The 18,955-nt window shown below is 38.2% G+C and overlaps 1 protein-coding gene across 1 annotated transcript in view; it reads left to right on the top strand.

Annotated features, from left to right (window-relative positions):
- The window catches only part of LOC119800670 (carbonic anhydrase 2-like), a 43,861-nt gene extending 26,546 nt beyond the window's left edge, over nt 1-17,315 (top strand). Inside the window, exons 4-5 of the mRNA XM_042054137.1 lie at nt 7,780-7,953; nt 16,447-17,315. Of these exons, the coding sequence (XP_041910071.1) occupies nt 7,780-7,953; nt 16,447-17,271 (999 nt within the window). The 3' untranslated portion in view covers nt 17,272-17,315. The remainder of the gene's footprint in view (nt 1-7,779; nt 7,954-16,446) is intronic.
- The last annotated feature ends 1,640 nt before the right edge of the window (nt 17,316-18,955 follow it).

Below are 18,955 nucleotides of genomic sequence, written 5' to 3'. Positions count from 1 at the left end.
AGAACTAAACAGAGAAATAATGGCAGTAATAGATGTTATGACTCAAATGTACTTAGCAGACATTTTCAGAACATTTCACACAAACACAAAAGAATACACCCTCTTCTCGGTAGCTCATGGAACCCTATCCAAAACTGACCATGTACTTGGCACAAAGCAGTTCTCAGAAGATACAAAAGGTTGAAATAACCCCCTGTATCTTATCAGACCACCATGGATTAAATCTGGATTTAAAAAAACAACATAGAAAAATCAGGATCTTTGGGTTCACCTTCTTATATAGCTTCTCTAGGATTTTTTACAAATTATAGGCTCGATGTCCTTTATTTATGGCTAGAAACCAATTATGAGTGAGTCCATCTTTTTGGGTCTGGGTTACCTCACTCATGATGGTGTTTTCTATTTTCCTCCATTTGCATGCAAAATTCAAGATGTCATTGTTTTTTTTACCGCCGAGTAGTACTCTAATATGTATATATTCCTCACTTTCTTCATCCATTCTTCCACTGAAGGGCATCTAGGTTGTTTCCAGGTTCTGGCTATTACAAATAATGCTGCTATAAACATAGTTGAACAGATGCTTTTACATGGGGGTGGGGTGGGATGGGGGGAGGGGGGATGGGGAGAGAAAAGTGGAGGATGGGAAGAGCTTGGGGGAATAGGATGGTTGGGATATAGGAAGGGTGGATATGGGAACAAGGAATTATATATCTTACTTAAGGGAGCCATTCTAGGGTTGGCAGAGACTTGACTCTAGAGGGGTTCCCAGGTGTCCAGGAAGACGCCCCCAGCTAGTTCCTTCAGCAGCTGAGGAGAGGGTGCCAGAAATGTCCAGATCCTATTGCCATACTCATGAATATCTTGCATATCACCATAGAACCTTCACCTGGCATTGGATGGAGAAAATGACAGAGCCCCACATAGAAGCACCGGACTGAGCTCCCAAGGTCCCGATGAGGAGCAAAAGGAGGGAGATCATGAGCAAGGAAGTCAGGAACGTGAGGAGTGCGTTTACCCATTGAGACGGTGGGACAGATCTAACAGGAGACCACCAAGTCCAGTTGGAATGGGACTGATGGAACAGGGGACCAAACCCGACTCTCTGAATGTGGCTGACAGTGAAGGAGGACTGAGAAACCAAGGACAACGGCAATGAACATGAACTCTACAGCATGGACGGGCTCACTGTGAGCCTTGTCAGTTTGGTTGCTCACCTTCCTGGACTTAGGGGGAGCTGGGAGGACCTTGGACTTAACATAGTGAAGGGAACCCTGATGGCTCTTTGTCTTGGAGAGGGGTGGAGTGGGGGTATGGGTGGAAGGGAGGGGAGGGAAAGGGGAGGATGAGGGAAGGAGATGGAAATCTTTAATAAAAAAAATGAGGAAAAAAATCAGGATCAATAAACTTATGGAGACTGAACAATTATCTATTGATTTGCCACTCAGTAAAGGAAGAGAGAAAAAAAAGAAAGAATGAAAGAGAGAGAGAATATATATAGAGAGAGAAAAAGAGAGAGAGAGAAGACTTCTTACAATTCAATGAAAATGAATGTACATCATACCTCAATTATGGAACACATTGAAAGCAGTGCTAAAGTTCATAACATTAAGTACCTTCATGAAGAATTTGAGAGCTCTGTTACTAGCAACTTAAATATACACTTAAAAGAACTAGAACGATAGCAACAGAAAAGCAGATATCCCCAAGAAGAGAAGATGGTAAGAAATATTCAAATTGAGGGCTGAAATCAATAGAAACAAAGAGAATAATACAGAGAACCAAAGGAAAAAAATGATTCTTTAAGAAAAATAAACAAAATAAACCCTTACCCAAGCTAACTAAATGCGAAGAGAAGAAGGGAACATAATAACAGATTTTGAGGAAATCCAAAGGATCACTAAGTCATACTTCAAAAACCTGTACTCCACAATACTGGAAAATCTAGAAGAAATATAAAAATTTCTTGACAGATACAACTTACCAAATTTAAAGTAAAATAAGGTAAACAGTATAAATAGACTTATAACCCCTGAGAAAGTAGAAGCAGTCACTAAAAGTATTCCAACCAAAACAAGCCCAGAGCCAGATGGTTATAATGCAGATTTGTAACAAAATTTCAAAGAAAAGCAATAACAATATTCAAATTATCCCACAAAATAAAAACAGAAAGAACACTACCAAATTCTTTCTATGAGGCAACAGGTACCCTAAACATGCAAAGACTCAAAAAAACAGTATTAAAGTCATATTTCCCTCATGAACATTTAAGCAAAAATACTCAATAAAATACTGGCAAACAAAATCCAAGAACACATCAAAAAATAATCCACCATGACCAAGGAGACTTCATCTCAGAGATACAAGGATAGTTCAACATATGAAAATTTGTCAACGTAATCCACTATATAAACATACTATAAATGAAAAAAATCACAAGAAAATCTCATTAGATGCTGAAAAAGTCTTCGACAAAATCCAAAAGCCTTTCATAATAAAATCTTGAACTCTACAGCATGGACGGGCTCACTGTGAGCCTTGTCAGTTTGGTTGCTCACCTTCCTGGACTTAGGGGGAGCTGGGAGGACCTTGGACTTAACATAGTGAAGGGAACCCTGATGGCTCTTTGTCTTGGAGAGGGGTGGAGTGGGGGGTATGGGTGGAAGGGAGGGGAGGGAAAGGGGAGGAGGAGTGGAGGAGATGGAAATTTTTAATAAAAAAAATGAGAAAAAAAAGACAAAAAAAATCTTGGAGAGATCAGGGATATAAGTAGCATTCCTAAACATAATAAAAGCAATAGTTAGCAAGCTGATAGCCCATATCAAATTAAATGGTGAGAAACTCATAATAATTCTAATAAATTAAGGAATAAGACATTTTCCACTCTTCCCATACTTATGCAACATATTTAAAGTTCTATCAAAAAGACAACTAAAGGAAATCAAGGGGATCCAAATGGGAAAGGAAGAAGTCAAAGCACATATGATATGATAGTATATGTAAGTGACCTAAAAATTTCCACCAGGGAAATTCTACAGCTGATAAACACCTTTAGACAAGTGGCTGGATATAAGATTAACTGGAAAAAATTAGTCGCCTCCTGTATGCAAACAATAAATGGAAAAGCAAAGAAATCAAGGAATCAGCACCTTTTACAATAGTTTCAAATAATATAAAAAATCTTGGGGTAACTCTAAGAAAGCAAGTGAAAGACATATATGACAAGAGCTTCAAGCCTTTGAAGAAAGAAATAAGAGAAAATATCAAAAAATGAAAAGATTTCCTATGTTCATGGATTGGTAGAATTAACATAGTGTAAATGACTCTCTTACCAGAAACAATCTGGAGATTCAATGCAATCCCCATTAAAATCTCCACATATTTCTTTATAGTCCTTGAAATAACAATACCAAACTTTGTATGAAAAAAATTATAGCTGAAAAAATCCTGTAATATACATTTAAAAAAATCCTTCCAGAGGTATCACTGTCCTGATTTCAAGAGGTACCAGAGTGCTACAGCAGTAAAAACCACGTGATATTGAAATGAAACTGACAGGTGGATCAAAGACTCAGATTTAAATTAATACACCTAAAGACAACTGATTTTCAAAATAAAGTGAAATTATGCACTGAAAAATGTATCTTCAACAAATAGTGTTGTCATAACTGGATGTTGACATGTACAAGAAAGCAAATAAATCCAAATGTAACACCCTGCACACAATTCAACTTCAAATGATTGAAAGGCCTCAGCATAAATCCAGATACACTAAGCCTGATAGAAGAGAAAATGGGAAATAGCATTGAACATATTGGCAGAGAAGATGACTTCCTTAACAGGACACCAATCCACTGATTATGCAAACACTAAGATCAACACTTAATAATTGGGATCTCATGAAATTGAAAAGTTTCTGTAAGTCAAAAGACCTGGTCAGTAATATAAATGTCAACTTACAGAATGGGAAGAGTTAGTCAACAACCCTACAACTGACAGAAGATTGAATTCCAAAATATATAAAGAACTCAAGAAACTGGACATCAACAAAACAAATAATCCAACTAAAAAGTGGGGTACAGATTTCAACAGAGAATTCTCAACAGACCAACCTCAAATGATCAAACGAGGAATAAAGATAATATGGAACATTTACACACTGGATTATTACTCAGCTGTTAAAAGAAATGATATCATAAAATTTCAAGACAAATGAGTGGAAAATCATACCAAGTGAGATACCCCAAAATAAGAAGGACAAACATGTTACGTACTCACTTATAAGTGGATATAAGCTGTAAAATGAAGGATAACCATATTATAATCCACAGACCCAGAGAGACTTGATAACAAAGAGGGTGAAGGGGGGGGGTCTTGAATTCCCCCTGGGAAGGGGAAATAGAAGAGATTTCAGGAGTGTACTGTGTGCTAGTGTGGATAGAGGAACATGATAGATCAGGTTGGTGTCTGGGAGTGTGTGTACTGAAAGAAACTACTGGAAAGGAGGGCATTTCAGGGTCAGGTAAAAACCTGGCAGAAGGGAATCTCTCAAGAATATGCAAGGATGATCCCAGCTAAAACTCTTAGCAAAGTAGGCAGATATATAGCCTCAACTGTCCATCTTCTGTGACCCCGTAAGACTACAAGTGGAGGGAGTGGGAAATCAACCGAGCCACAACCTTCGACCTAAAGTCTGTCCTGCGTATGGGATGTGTTGGCAGAAGAGTGGTAGAATTGAGAGATTAGTCAACAAATGACTGGTCGAACTAAAATTCCATGCCACGAGAGTACCCTTGGCAGTGCCTGGAGCACCACTACCCACAGGTTGGATTATCTAGAGATTTAGGATAGAATGAAACACGACTGGAGGAAAAAGCATGACGATGTAACAATGTCTAATGATTTTCTCCTATACTCATAGATAGGTGCCTAGCATAATTGTCATCAGAGAGGCTCTATCTAGCAACTGATGGAAACATATGCAGACCCTAACCAAATATTAGGTAGAGCTTGGGGAATTCTTCAGAAGACGGGGAGAAAAGGTTGTAAGACCCAGAGGAAATCAAGGACACAAAAAGGAAAGCCCAAAATCAACCTGAGCTCCTAAAGGTTCACAGAGACTGAACCAAAACCAAAGAGCCTGCATGAGAATGAGCTACACACTCGTCATATGTTATAGTTGTGTAGCAATGCCCTCTTATGGGACTTCTAATAAAGAAAGTAGGAACTTTCTATGACTCTTTTACTAGTTTTGTGACCCTACTCCTCATACTGGATCACTTTGCCCAAATTTAATTCATATGGAGGTATGGAGGTATTTAGTCTTACTGCAACTTGATAAGCCATATTTGTTAATATCTGTGGGAGACCTGCCCTTTTCTTAAAGGAAATAGAGGAGTGGAGTGGGAGGTGGGAACAGAAGGAAGAGAGAGAGTGGAAGGAGAGAAGGGAAGGTAAACAGCAGAAGAATGTAAAATTAATTAATTTGTAGCACGATTCTAATTGGCATTAATAATATAAATCCAGAGTCAGATATTGATTAATGCTGAAAATCAGAGAAGCAGTGCAACTTACCTCTACCAATGCTCAAACCAAAAGAGTAATCCTGTCCTCAGACTGCACGCTCAGACTACAACAGCAGACTGCCGCCTCAGAGTGTTGCCTCAGAGTACACTGTGCTCCTCTCTCCTCCAACCTTATATTCCTCTCTCTGCCCAGTCATATGGCTCCTATCTCCACATCCCTAGTGCTGGGATTAAAGGTGTGTGATCCTCAGCACTGGGATCACCTTCGTGTGAGCTCTGCTTTTCTTTTAGGCTGGATCATCAATTTAATGTTGTCTAGGGTGGCCTTGAACTAACAGATCCATATGCCTCTGTCTCCTGAGTCCTGGGACTAAGGGTGTGTGCCATCACTGCCTGGCCTCTAGTGGTTTAACTCAGCACTCTGTTCTTCAGGCAAGCTTTATTTGTTAAAACGCAAACAAAATATCACTGCATAGTTAATAAATTAATTAAGAGGTACTTAATATGTATTACTCAGTTTCTGTGTCAAACACGTAACAAATCATTTTAATGCCTAGCTATAAAGACTTTTGTCTTCATTTTGTAACTTTGTCCTGAAAACCATTATGGTAAACTATAAGAAAGGTTCAATTTCTGTTTTTACAACACATACTTAGCAGCACAGTTTACAGGACTAAAAGAATCAATAACAAAGTAAGAACGACAGCAAACTTGAAATTCCCACTTCAAAGAGTTTCATTAATTTCTAATGCCTATTGGGCAGGAGAGACTGTAAAATAAGTACAGAATTTGTCATATAAGGACCTAATTTAAATTCCCAGAATGCACATAAATGTCTGGATTAGGGATTTGTATTTTCAATCCCTATACTGAGCAGAAGAGTTAGGGAGTTCCCCGGGGCTGGCTAGACAGGTGTTTAGGCAATGAACTATGCCTCAAAAAATAAGGTGAATTATTGAGAAAGACAGCGAACATCTACCTCTTGCTCCTATATTTTTCCATAGACTTCATTTTCTTTATATTGAGAGGAAGATATGAATAGTGATTACTTCTAATTGAGGTGATTGACCTGCCAATGTTGAGCTGTTTAGGGAGCTTAAGATGTTGCACTTTCACACTGACCTGGGCAGTGTGCATAATGACAGCTAAGTCCCCTCACCTGGAATCAAATTTTTGTTGTTATTGAAAATTCCCAAGGTCACAGAAAACTTATGTTTGAACTTTCATATCTGTAGAAAGATCATAATAAAGTTATAGAGAAGATCAACTGCATCATTCCAAGCATTAAATACAGAGGTTGGCATATGTGTCCAGTGCTGGATAGAATGATTGCTATTACTTGGAGTCTATACATGGTGTAACTTCCAAGGGACAAAAATAAATAACCTCCTTTGTCTTGATCAATAGAAACAAGGAGCCTCAGAGAACTAAAGTTCTCCTAAGAATTCCAAGTTGGGGGAAAGATGTTGAATTGCTGATCCTAACCAAATCACTTGCATCCCAGGAAAAGATGTCACCCATTTCCATTGACTGAAATGAACATAAGCATATACCCTGGCTTTTCTTTCATCTTGCCTATTAAATGTAACTACTGCAACAGAAATGACAGAGAGAACCTGCAAGTTTTTCTTTCCAAGTTTGGCCAGACTTTTTTTTATCAGTTTGTCTCTCCTTTCCATTTTAAGGCAGTAGATTTACAAATTCTGATAACAAGAAACACTCACAGTTTAAACAAGTTTACTGAGAGTAGTTCCATGCTGGGTTATTTGGACACAGACCTATTAATAATAGAACGAACCTGTAATGCTTCCTTGTGATTATTTAAAGCTGTGGACATATCCTTTGAGATCTTGGTAGGGGAATAATCATCCTGGCAGTATTTGAGTGAATCCAGATTTTTAGGCCACGTTCTATGAAGATCTCACTGGCCACTCTTGTGTAGCAATTGTCTTGAAGCTGAAGCCTTCCATCTTAGAGGAAAACTTCTTAAGACATGATATAAAAGGAAAACTAAACAACAGACTATCTTAAGTTAGAATGTTTATACAGAGATGAAATAAAATGATAGTCTAAGGGGAAGTAAAATTTCCATTCTGAATAGAACCCCAGTAAGACAAAAATAAACATTTGAAAATAACTCTGAATAACTCTAGGAAGTCCCAAAAACTGAACAGATTTATTAGGCCCCCTCCCTTTACAAGAATACATAAGCAAAAAAAGACTGCTGATAATCAATCTCAGATTATGGAAATTGCAGAGAAGAGTCTCCCAACAAGAGTCTATAAGAAGCAGAGGTCAGGCAAGCAGTCTGAAAGGAGCAAAGACTAGCCAGGTTGCCAAGAAGAAACAAAGACTGGATGAACTGATGAAAAGAACAGCTGAGTCACAGGGAAAAAATCTCATGAAGCATGGTGACCTGCTTGCATGTTGTGTATTGTGCTCCGGCTTTCATGGGCTACCATCCATGCTTCTGTAGGTATTGGTAATACAACTGTCTCTGAGTCTTAGCTGCAGTCATCCTTGTGGATTCCTGGGAATTTTTCAAGAGCCAGGTTTCTTACTAACCCCAAAATGACTCCCTCAACCAAGATATCTCTTTTTGTGCTCTCATATTTGTTCTTCCTCCATCTCAACTATCCCGTTCCCTCAAGCTCTCCCCAACCCTTCCCTTTTGCCTTCCTTTCCCCTTCCTTCTACCGCCTCCCCCATGCTCCCAAATTTTGTCAGGTGATCATTTCTGCTTCCAATTTTTGGGTCTGGGTTATCTCACGCAGTATGGTGTTTTCTGATTCCATCTATTTGCATGCAAAATTCAAGATGTCATTGGTTTTTTACCACTGAGTAGCACTGTAATGTGTAGATATGTCACACTTTCTTTATCCGTTCTTTATCTTCTGTTGAGGGGCATCTAGGTTGTTTCCAGGTTCTGGCTATTACAAATAATGCTGCTATGAACATAGTTGAACAAATACTTTTGTAGTATGATTGAGCAACTTTTCGATATATTCCCAAGCGTGGTATTGCTGGATACTGAGGTAGGTTGATTCATAATTTTTTGAGAAACCGCCACACTGATTTCCAATGTGGCTGCATAAGTTTGCATTCCCTCCAGACATGGATGGGTGTTCCCCTTACAACATATCCTTTCCAGCATAAGCTATCATTAGTGGTTTTTTTTTTATTTTAGCCATTCTGACAGGTGTACAATGGTATCTCAAAGTTGTTTTGCATTTCTCTGATAGCTAAGGAAGTTGAACATGTCCTTAAGTATCTTTTGACCATTTGAAATTCTGCTCTTGAGAATTCTCTGTTTAGTTCAGTACCCCGTTTTGAATTAGGCTATTTAGGATTTTAATGTGGTGCCTGAACTGCCTTGCCCAGTAGGTAGACTGATGACTATCTTAAATATCACCATAGAACCTTCATCCAACAACAGATGAAAACAGAGACATAGACCCACATCAGAGCACTGGACTGAGCCCACAAGGTCCAGTTGAAGAACGAAAGGAGGGAGAGTATGAGCAAGGAAGTTAAGACCATGAGCGGTTCACCCACTGAGACAATGTCCCTGAGCTAATGGGAGCTCACCAACTCCTTATGTGCTGGGAAGGAACAAGCATGGGATCAAATAGTCCCTCTGAATGTGGTTGACAGCTGGGCAGACTGAGTGGCCAATGACAATGGCACTGGAATTTGTCCCTAACTTTATGTATTGCCTTTGGGGGATCCTATTCTCTTTCGATGTATACCTTGATCAACCTGGATGTAGTGGGGAGGGCCTTGGATTTTGCACTCTTAAGATTGGATTGGGCTGTGGGGAGGGTATGTGGAGGCAGTGAGAGGGAAGTGGGAGGAGGGAAAGAAGTAGGAATTTGGATTGATTTTTTAAGTAATAAAATAAATTAATAATAAAAAAACTGTCTTTGAGTCATCTCTGCTGCTGTTTGTCATCCTTATCTATCTATACCCATATAAATAACCTCCATAAACACATCGGGTAAGCAAGTTGGACTTTCGTAATATTCATACCTGGTTCTGTCATCAGTCTCCACCTGGGGTGAGTTAGCCAATACTTTAGCATGCCACAGAGCATTGTATCAGTATCTCCCACGTTTGTGTCAAATGCATATAAAAGTACCTGCCTTGTAGGTTGCTGACATCATAGTCTATAACACAATATAGATAGGAGCTCAGGCAGCAGTAGGATGTCACACAGAGAAATGCTTTAGAGTTACAGTCTCAAATACTCAACCTGGAGCTTTGTGTACTAACCTATACAATATATGGTGTGGCACTCAGACATTCAGTAAATACTTGAGTTCTTGTTGTGTAAATGAATGAATGAATGGCTTTTGTAGTTACATTGCTTACAATTCTCAGGTCACATTTTTCTTTGAAGTGCAATAGCTTTCTAGTTAATTCTGCATGGCTTCAGGTTTCCTTTGTTTTGATGCCTTATTGGCTATAGCAGGAACAAATTAATTGACAGTGGAGTATACATGTAATTAAAGTTCTTTCATAACGTCCTTCAGACATAAGAAAAATTTTCTTGGTCCTGTTTCTACTATATTTACATTTATTGATTTCATTGTTGTTCATTTTAGTAAAAATAAACTAAAATCAAACCAATATGTAGCTATTCTATAAAATATTTTTGAACTTAATGATCATTTCCTAAATTCAATTTCTCATTAGTATAACAATTTTAACTGGTATTTTAAACAATTTAAAAAGTACATTCTATAATGTTAATATTCTATTAGTTCTCTTGCGGCTTCTCAGGGTAGAAATTCTTCAGTCATACATAGGACGTAGTTTATTCATTCAATATTCATCTTATACTCAGTTCAAAAATCATTGTCTAAAAAAAATCAAGAAAAATCTCAGAAATTTACTATAGTTTCCTTTGCTTATTTTACCAAATATCAAACTTGCTTACATATATATATGTTTGCCTGTAACTATTTAATCTGCTAAATTTCAAAGAAAATAACATGATATTATTTTTAAAATGTATTTAAGCTCAATGATAATTTAGCAAGTTTCTAAAACATGTAAATATATATATATATAAATTTGAATATGGCTTTAATATATGATTTTTATATGATATGTAATGTATATATAAAGTTGTGTTGCCATGCAACATGTTGTTAGAGATAAGCCCTGATTGTTACATAAGCTGATAAAGGGGCTGAGAAAATCTCTCAGCAGTGACACTGCAGCTGTCATAAAGTTGAGGCACAATGTATTACTCATATATTCACAGTAATGGTGTAAATAAATTTACTGTGCTGTCAGATGTATGAACGTAAGGCACATGCAGTTATGCATGAAATATAGCACTCGATAATGATAATAAATAACTGACAGTGGTTTGCTTATTTAATGTCCTATGGATTTTATGATTATGTTAGAGTTTACCCCTTTTGCTCTCGAAACTCAGGCACTGTAAAACAGTCCATCACCTTGCCCCATGCTGCTTGCACCAGTAGCAGCCTCATGAATCTTATACCTTTCATCTCTCTTGATTGCTTCCAGAAACCACCTTATGTGATAATCCAAACCACCTTTCGTGATAATCCATTCTACTTATGTTGTAAGTATAACCTATGATGCCCGAAGATGGGTCACATTGCTTAGAATGAAGCCTCTTGCTCAGTGCTACTTACTTCCGTTTTGTAGTCACTTTGCCTTTCCGTAGTTTTAGTTACTCCTTAGAAGAAGCTGTTTCCGACCCTTTTCCTGATCCTACCTGGATCTGGATCTGTCTCATCTTATGCAGATCTTCTCTGCTCCACACCTATACAAGCACCTCTACTCATTACAAAGCAGCCTGGGCTTTGTTTTGTTTTCTTATGGAGTAAATGATCGACAGAATATACCAGTGCAGGTTGATCCATGGAAGGACTGAAACTCTAAAGTATAGTTAAATGTCCACAGCAACAACCCAAACAAACTCATTAGCTTAGATATTTTGGAACAGAATTGGACTGCGTGCTGTTGAATTTGGGGCTTTTGTACTTCTTCCAAGATCTTTTCTGGAACTTTAAAAACCTATCTTTTTCATGAGATGCTGTTCAAAAATCTTCTTTGCCCTGGCCCAATATTCATATTTTTTTTTGATTTTTCGAGACAGGGTTTCTCTGTGGCTTTGGAGCCTGTCCTGGAACTAGCTCTTGTAGACCAGGCTGGCCTCGAACTCACAGAGATCCGCCTGCCTCTGCCTCCCGAGTGCTGGGATTAAAGGCGTGCGCCACCACCGCCCGGCCCAATATTCATATTTTTTATCTAATATGAAAACAGAAAAGCTAACCTCAGGAGAATGAGAGTCATGTGACCCTGAAAGAATAAGAGAATGAGATGACTCTGATAAGCAAAATCTCCATTTATTTTGGGAACCCCCACACATGGTCTCGGGTAACCTTTCATGCTCCATAGAATCCTTTTGTCTTCCTTCAACCCTTAAAATTGGTTATTTTAGACAGAGAGGGCTCCTCCATTTTTCTCAGAGCTGGTCTTGAATAAATTGGTCACCAAATTCCATCTCCAAATCTGTGTTAGAATAAGCAACATTACAGACTTCAGGGTTTTCATATAAATAGCCACATGGTACAAGGAACATTTAAATATTACTCATGGATAATTGTTATAGTCTTCTTTCATAAATATTTTATAAAATATTAAGAATTATTTTTAAAAAATAGAGTTTACTTTGACATAATTAGTATTAGTCATATTTGATAGAGCAAGAAAAGCTTAAGAAAATAAACATTGTTGTCTAAAACAACAGGAACTGTACAGGAGACAGAATTGTGATCAATATTGGTTTGAGCAAATACAGAAATTGAGAAATTAGACTAGCTTTTGTTTCTAAACTGGAAACTCAAGGCAGCCTGTAGTCAAGATGTAGATCGTGTCTAAAGGCCCAAACCCCAGGCAATCTACCGTATAAGTCAGATTTATAGAGCTGATCTAATGACAACCTAGAGTCAAGAGGAGTGGATGCTAATTCTTTATTATTCCTGTTAACATTAGAAAAGACAATTTGCTTACATTATATTGTGTCAAATATTTATCTTCTGGAGACACTCTACAGACACACCTAGGTATAGTTAACGTACGTATCTGGGCCCTCTGTAATCCATCCAGTGAAGCTGGTTGAAAACTGGTCCATCGTAGCCATCCTTCCCTGCAGGTCACTATTATTCTACTTTCTCACTGCAGTCCTTCTCGTAAGCAGAAGAATAATGGCTGCACAATCTCCAGAGATGACTGTCACCCTTTCACCTGTGTGAAAAGACTCGACTTCCCTAGTGCCCAAACACATAGTCTATGGTAGAATTAATTGACCCACCTTAGATAAAGTGTTCCAATTCTATGAAATCTATTAGTCCTAAAGAAAAGTCACCTTTGAAAGGATGTGAAGGTTTCCATAGTAACATGAAAAATTGAGAAAATCTTTTTTTAAAAAAAAGTCTAAAGTAGTTTAACTTAAAAGGAGAAACTGGGCACCCAACTTGAAATGAGATATAATTAAAGAACACTCCTTACTTGCCAGGCAACATCTTCATGTTTCAGTGACAACATGAGTCAGTATTTCTGAGTCCTTGCCATCTTTTCATTGCCCGTCCTGAATCTATCTTTCTATATTATTAAATACAGCTCATCAGCTGAAGAATTGCCCTGTTGTTCTAGAAAAATCAGCTATTCTCTTTTCCTTTTAAAAAAAATTCATGCCAATATTGACTTTTATTGTTTCTTCTGCCAAAATCTTTGTTATTCATATGTCATAATACATTAGATTCTTAGGACTTTATAAATAGCCCCACTATTTGTGATGAGGTAATATTTTAGGCAAAGCAACCACCGAGGTGTAGTCCCCATTATAAATATTGTATTGCAACTGAGTTCCTTCTCCGCCTCCCCACAAAAACCACTTGAAATCCAATTCCTAATCAACTCATACCACAACTGTTATGGTGCTTCTCCTCAAAATTTATGTTGAAATTTCATTGTCATTGCAATGTAATTAAGAGGAAATTAAATCATGAAAGCTTTATTTTCATAAATGAAATGACATGCTTATTGCAGAAATGCATTAGCTATCATTATAATGTGCTTAAGCCATGCCCTATTTGGTATATTGCTTCCATGTAACCCCGCCGGCAGGGTCAGCTATTCAGGGTCCTCTGAAGGGGCGCTAACCTGCAAGACATGGGCTGAAGAAGAGGAATGGAGACCAAGCAAGATTCTATTGTCAAGGTCTCCGTTTATTGGGGTGAAAGTTACAGCTTATATACCCTTGAATGGGGTGGAGGTAGGTATAGGCAGGAACTCTGCCGGGGTAACTGAAGGTCATCAGCCAGCACCTGGTGTAAGCCGAAGCATGTGATTCATTAACATTGGAGTAAGGGGTGGGTTCCATTAACAGATGTGATCCATTAGCATTGGAGTAAGGGGTGGGTTCCTTTAACGGATAGCTCTCAAGATAGTGGGATGAGGGGTGGGATCTCCGTAAACATCCTTAGGGCAATGACCTCTGCTATCCCTGTAAAGACAATGGTCCCTGTCAAATCTATCCTTAGGAAAATGGTCCCTGACAAACTTCCAGGTATCATCTATGCTAATTTACCATTCTGTAATGTCATGATACAGCAAAAAGATCTTTACCAGGGACTCAAATGCTTTTGCATGCTATTCAAATCATCATGACTGAGGCAACTCATAACCCAAAACACTTGGTTAGATTATGGCGCCAAAGGATTAGAGTCAACAAGAGATGGCAGAGCAAAAGACAGCTGAGAACTCACATCTAGCTCCACAGTCATGAGTCAGAGAGAAAAAGGACTGAGAATACTTTGAAACTTCAAAGCTCATCCTGAGTGACCAATCTTCTACAAGTGACCACACCTCCTAAAACTTTCCAACAGTTTCACCAATTGGTGACCAAGTATTTAAAGAAGAACCATTCTCATTCAAACCATTGCCTTCCACTCCCTGAGCCCACAGGCTCATGTCCATGACATAATGAAAAGAAAGCTACCATACTCTTTTAGAGCCTTAACACCATTTTAAAGCCCCAAATTCAAGTATCTTCTAAGACTCAAGGCAGTCTTGTAAGTATGATTCCCTATAAAAATCAAATGGCAAATTATATGCTTTCAACATGTAATGGCTCAGAATATATATTATCATTCCAAAGGGTAAGAGTGGTACCCCAGCCAGGATATGCTAGAAAGTCAAGACTGAAACTTTACAGGAGATTCGAATCTAGCAGAGCAAATTCTATATCTGATGCCAAAGGGCACAGATAGCTTTCCCATTCTTGCTTGATGCTAGCAAAATAATCCTCTTACAGGTTATTGATGTGGGATTCCCCTCCATATGCTGTGATTACCATTAATGAAGAAAGAAACTGCTTTGGGGCTATAGCAGGACAGAACTTAGCTAGGTGAGGAAAACTAAACTGAATGCTAAGAGGAAGAAGGCAGAGTCAGGGAGAAGCCATGTAGCTCCCACTGGAGACAGACACCAACCAGATAGAATTTTACCTGGTAAGCCACAGCCATGTGGCAATACACAGATTAATAGAGATAGGTTAGTATAGGATATGAGTTAGCCAGAAATATGCTTAAGCTATTGGCCAAACGGTATTGCAAATAACACGATTTTGTGTGATTATTTCGGGAGTCTGGGCAGCTGGGAAATGAACAGGCAGCCTCTTACAACAGGTTACCTCCACTCTTATGCTAACCTCTCCTTTTCATATATACCACGGTGCTGGCATCTCTAACATTTTTGGGTCTTCAATCCCACTCTGAGTCCACTTTTATAGTTGTATGCAATGACTTCTCCAAACTTCCCTTCAAGGACCTCTTCCATATGCCTGGCCTCAGCGACTTTTCCTATCCATAGAGTAATATTCCTCATCCCATTTAGTCACAGAATACTTAATGTCTTTAAATTCTGAAGCTCATGCATGACACTGTCATGTTTGTCTATCAAGTTGAGTGGTCCCTCTCACCCTTGAATAGCTTTCATAGAGGGTTTGATTTGGTGTTGTTTAGGAGCAGAAATTACCATGTGCAAGTTGGAAGATTAGCTGGGTGGAGTAGTTCCAGGAGTACTCCCTTTCATTTATTTCAGTTCACATCATGGCTCTTTTTAATAGTCTCATCAATTCAAGACAAGTCTTAACTCTAACGTCACATTTCATGATCCTTCTTTTTCTTTTTTTCAACTGCATGTTTTTATTTTGTTTTTTTTAATTTTCATTGTAGACCTGTAAAAGAATTATTGCCAATAATCACTTCAACAGAGTCAATATTAGGCTTTCTTGACATCTCTGGCATGAAAGTTAATGCAGAATCAGCCCGAGTCTTTGCTAAAATAACACAAGAAGGGTCTTTCCTACAGGTGTTACTGTTGTTCCCTTTTGAATCCTCTTGAAGCCTACTTACATAGTCCATTTTATTTTAGGCACGACATTCTTCCAAGTTCATACTAACATGGCCCATTAATTCTTGCTTAAATGTTCAGCTGCTTTCCCAGTCCAAAGTTCCCAAATCTTCCATATTTTTCTAAAAACCAACATAGTCAAGCCTATCAAAGCTATAGCACATTCCCTGGTACCAACTTATTTCTTAGTTTCCCATGCTTGAATACATAAATCTCAGCAATGTAAGGTGATTGGTTGTAACCAATAGTTTATAAAGTATTTTTTCAGAGAAATCACTTAACTTACGTGGCTTTATTTTAACTATGTAACACGTTCAAGTAAGCATAATTAACTGAAAGTCATCAACATTTTCAAGTTCCTTTTTATTAGTATGAAACCTGTTTATTGACTGCATGATAGTTGTTTCTGTTTGTATATTGCCAGTTTAAAAAATTTACTTTTGACACACTGCCAGACCGCTAGAGAGAGGACAGCTGCTGCTCTGCCCCAAGCACTGGCGCAACCATATCCCACCACTGGGGATACAGCGGGCACAACAGACCAGATCACTGGTATAAAGACTTCCCCATTGCAAATGGAGAGTGGCAGTCCCCGGTTGACATTGACACCAAGACTGCCCAGTATGACCCTGCCCTCCGGCCTCTGAGTGTATGCTATGATCAAGCTACTTCCAAGAAGATTCTCAACAATGGCCACTCCTTCAACGTTGTGTTTGATGATTCCCAGGACTGTTCAGTGCTGAAAGGAGGACCCCTCAATGGCACCTACAGATTGATCCAATTTCACTTTCATTGGGGCTCATCCGATGGGCATGGCTCTGAGCACACTGTGAACAAAACAAAATATGCTGCAGAGCTTCACTTGGTTCACTGGAACACCAAATATGGTGATTTTGGGAAAGCTGCACAGCAACCAGATGGACTGGCTGTTTTGGGTATCTTTTTGAAGGTTGGACCTGCTACACAAGGCCTTCAGAAAGTTCTTGATGTCCTGAGTGCCATTAAAACAAAAAGGAAGAGTGCTGCCTTCACTAACTTTGATCCTTGCTCCCTTCTTCCTGGAAACTTTGAATACTGGACGTACCCTGGCTCTCTGACCACTCCGCCTCTGCTGGAATGTGTAACCTGGATCGTGCTCAAGGAACCCATCACCATCAGCAGTGAGCAGATGTCTCAGTTCCGTGGACTGAACTTCAACACAGAGGGGGAACCTGAAGAACCAATGGTGGACAACTGGCGCCCAGCTCAACCACTGAAGAACAGAAAGATCAAAGCATCCTTTAAATAAAATGGTCTTGTAGCGGGAGTCCAAACAATAGAAGTGTGGCCGCCTCTCTGTAGCTGAGCACAATTCTACCTTGGTGATTTGGATACCACCTTTGCATCTCTCACCTGTTGCGCTTATTAATCAAATGTGAAGAAGACTCAGGTGTCTCCCATGGTGGAAGTGTGGTAGTAGCTGACTTATGGCACACCCAATCAGTCATAGCAATTTAATGCAAAAGACAGATGTGGTTTCTTGCCTTTCTTCACAGCCATAGGATAATGAGTACTCAGGCTTGTTTGTTAAAATGCTATTTTTAAAACATAGGAAACTAGAATGACTGGTTATAAGTCCATATCATGAGACAAACTGAGATAATTTAAACAAATCAGGTAAAATAGTTACAGTTTTATGATTATAAATTATATAAATGTTCACTGTTTCAAGATGTTATATTAGAGAAAAAAACTTTTAATATGCTTATATATTTGTAGCAATGTTATCTTAAATTTGAATTATGTTGTAACTTAGTGACTTGAATTTTAGAGATGCAAATAAAGTGTAAAATTGGTATAGTTGTGATACAGAGTATATCATAACTTAATGGATAATGTATTTTAGATATATTCTCTAATAAAAATCAAAATTATAAAAAAATTTACTTTTATGACGTTGTGCTCCTCGGGTACCATTGTATACTAGTAAGTCAAGTATGTGTGAGATCCTAAGGTACTATGCAGTACTTAATGGATTTGAACATGGGTTCACCTAGAGTAATTTAAATAAGAATATAAAATGATTTTCTCAATATATTCATTAAGATATGAGATTTTTTTTTCATTTTTAAAGTTTGGTTAATTCAAATACGTTTTAATAAACTGCAATAAAGGCAAGCAATTTAATCTTCAATCATCTCTCCACAATGTCTTGCCTCATTTTTCTTCTGATATGAATATTACCATAGAATGGCTAAGTTATAAACAACAGAAGTTTATTCTGCTCATTTCTTTATAATCTAGAGAGTGGGAATTTCAGTACAGCAACCTTTAAAGACCCCTGGCCTAGGTAGCCACCAGAATGTGAAAAATACTGCAAGAGATGATTTAGTTTTCATTCTTGGTGATGTTAATTTGTGCATTTTCCGTTTCTTTGGGATATGTTGCTATGAGACCTTCAATTGTCTGTGTTTTTGTTGGTGTAGCCAACTTCCTTGGGTTGGAGTGTTCCTTCTAGTATTTTGTGTAGGGCTGTATTGGTGAAATCTAGTTTTGTCATGGAATATTTTGTTTTGTCCTATGTTGATTGGAAGTTTTGCTGGGTAATGTAGTCTGGAATGGCATCTGTGGTCTCTTAATATCTGCATAACGCTTGACCATGACCTTCTGACTTTCATTGTCTCCGGTGAGAAATCAGGTGTAATTCTGATAGGTCTACATTTATATGTTACTTTGCAGTTCTTAATATTCTTTCTTTACGTTGTATGTTTAATGTTTTGATTATTATTGGTGAGAGGACTTTTTTGGATCCAGTCTATTTTGTGTTGTGTAAGCTTCTTGCATCTTCATAGGAATATCTTTCTTTAGTTTGGGAAAGTTTTCTTCTATGATTTTGTTAAATATATTTTCTGTGCTTTTAAGTTGAACTTTTCCTTCTTCTATACCTATTATTCTTAGATTTGACCCTTTCATGGTGTCCCATATTTTTTGGA

This window comes from Arvicola amphibius, chromosome 14 (assembly GCF_903992535.2).
Source record: "Arvicola amphibius chromosome 14, mArvAmp1.2, whole genome shotgun sequence".
Lineage (NCBI taxonomy): Eukaryota > Metazoa > Chordata > Mammalia > Rodentia > Cricetidae > Arvicola > Arvicola amphibius.
Note: the sequence above shows the minus strand (reverse complement) of the source record. Positions and strands in the feature narration are given on the sequence as shown.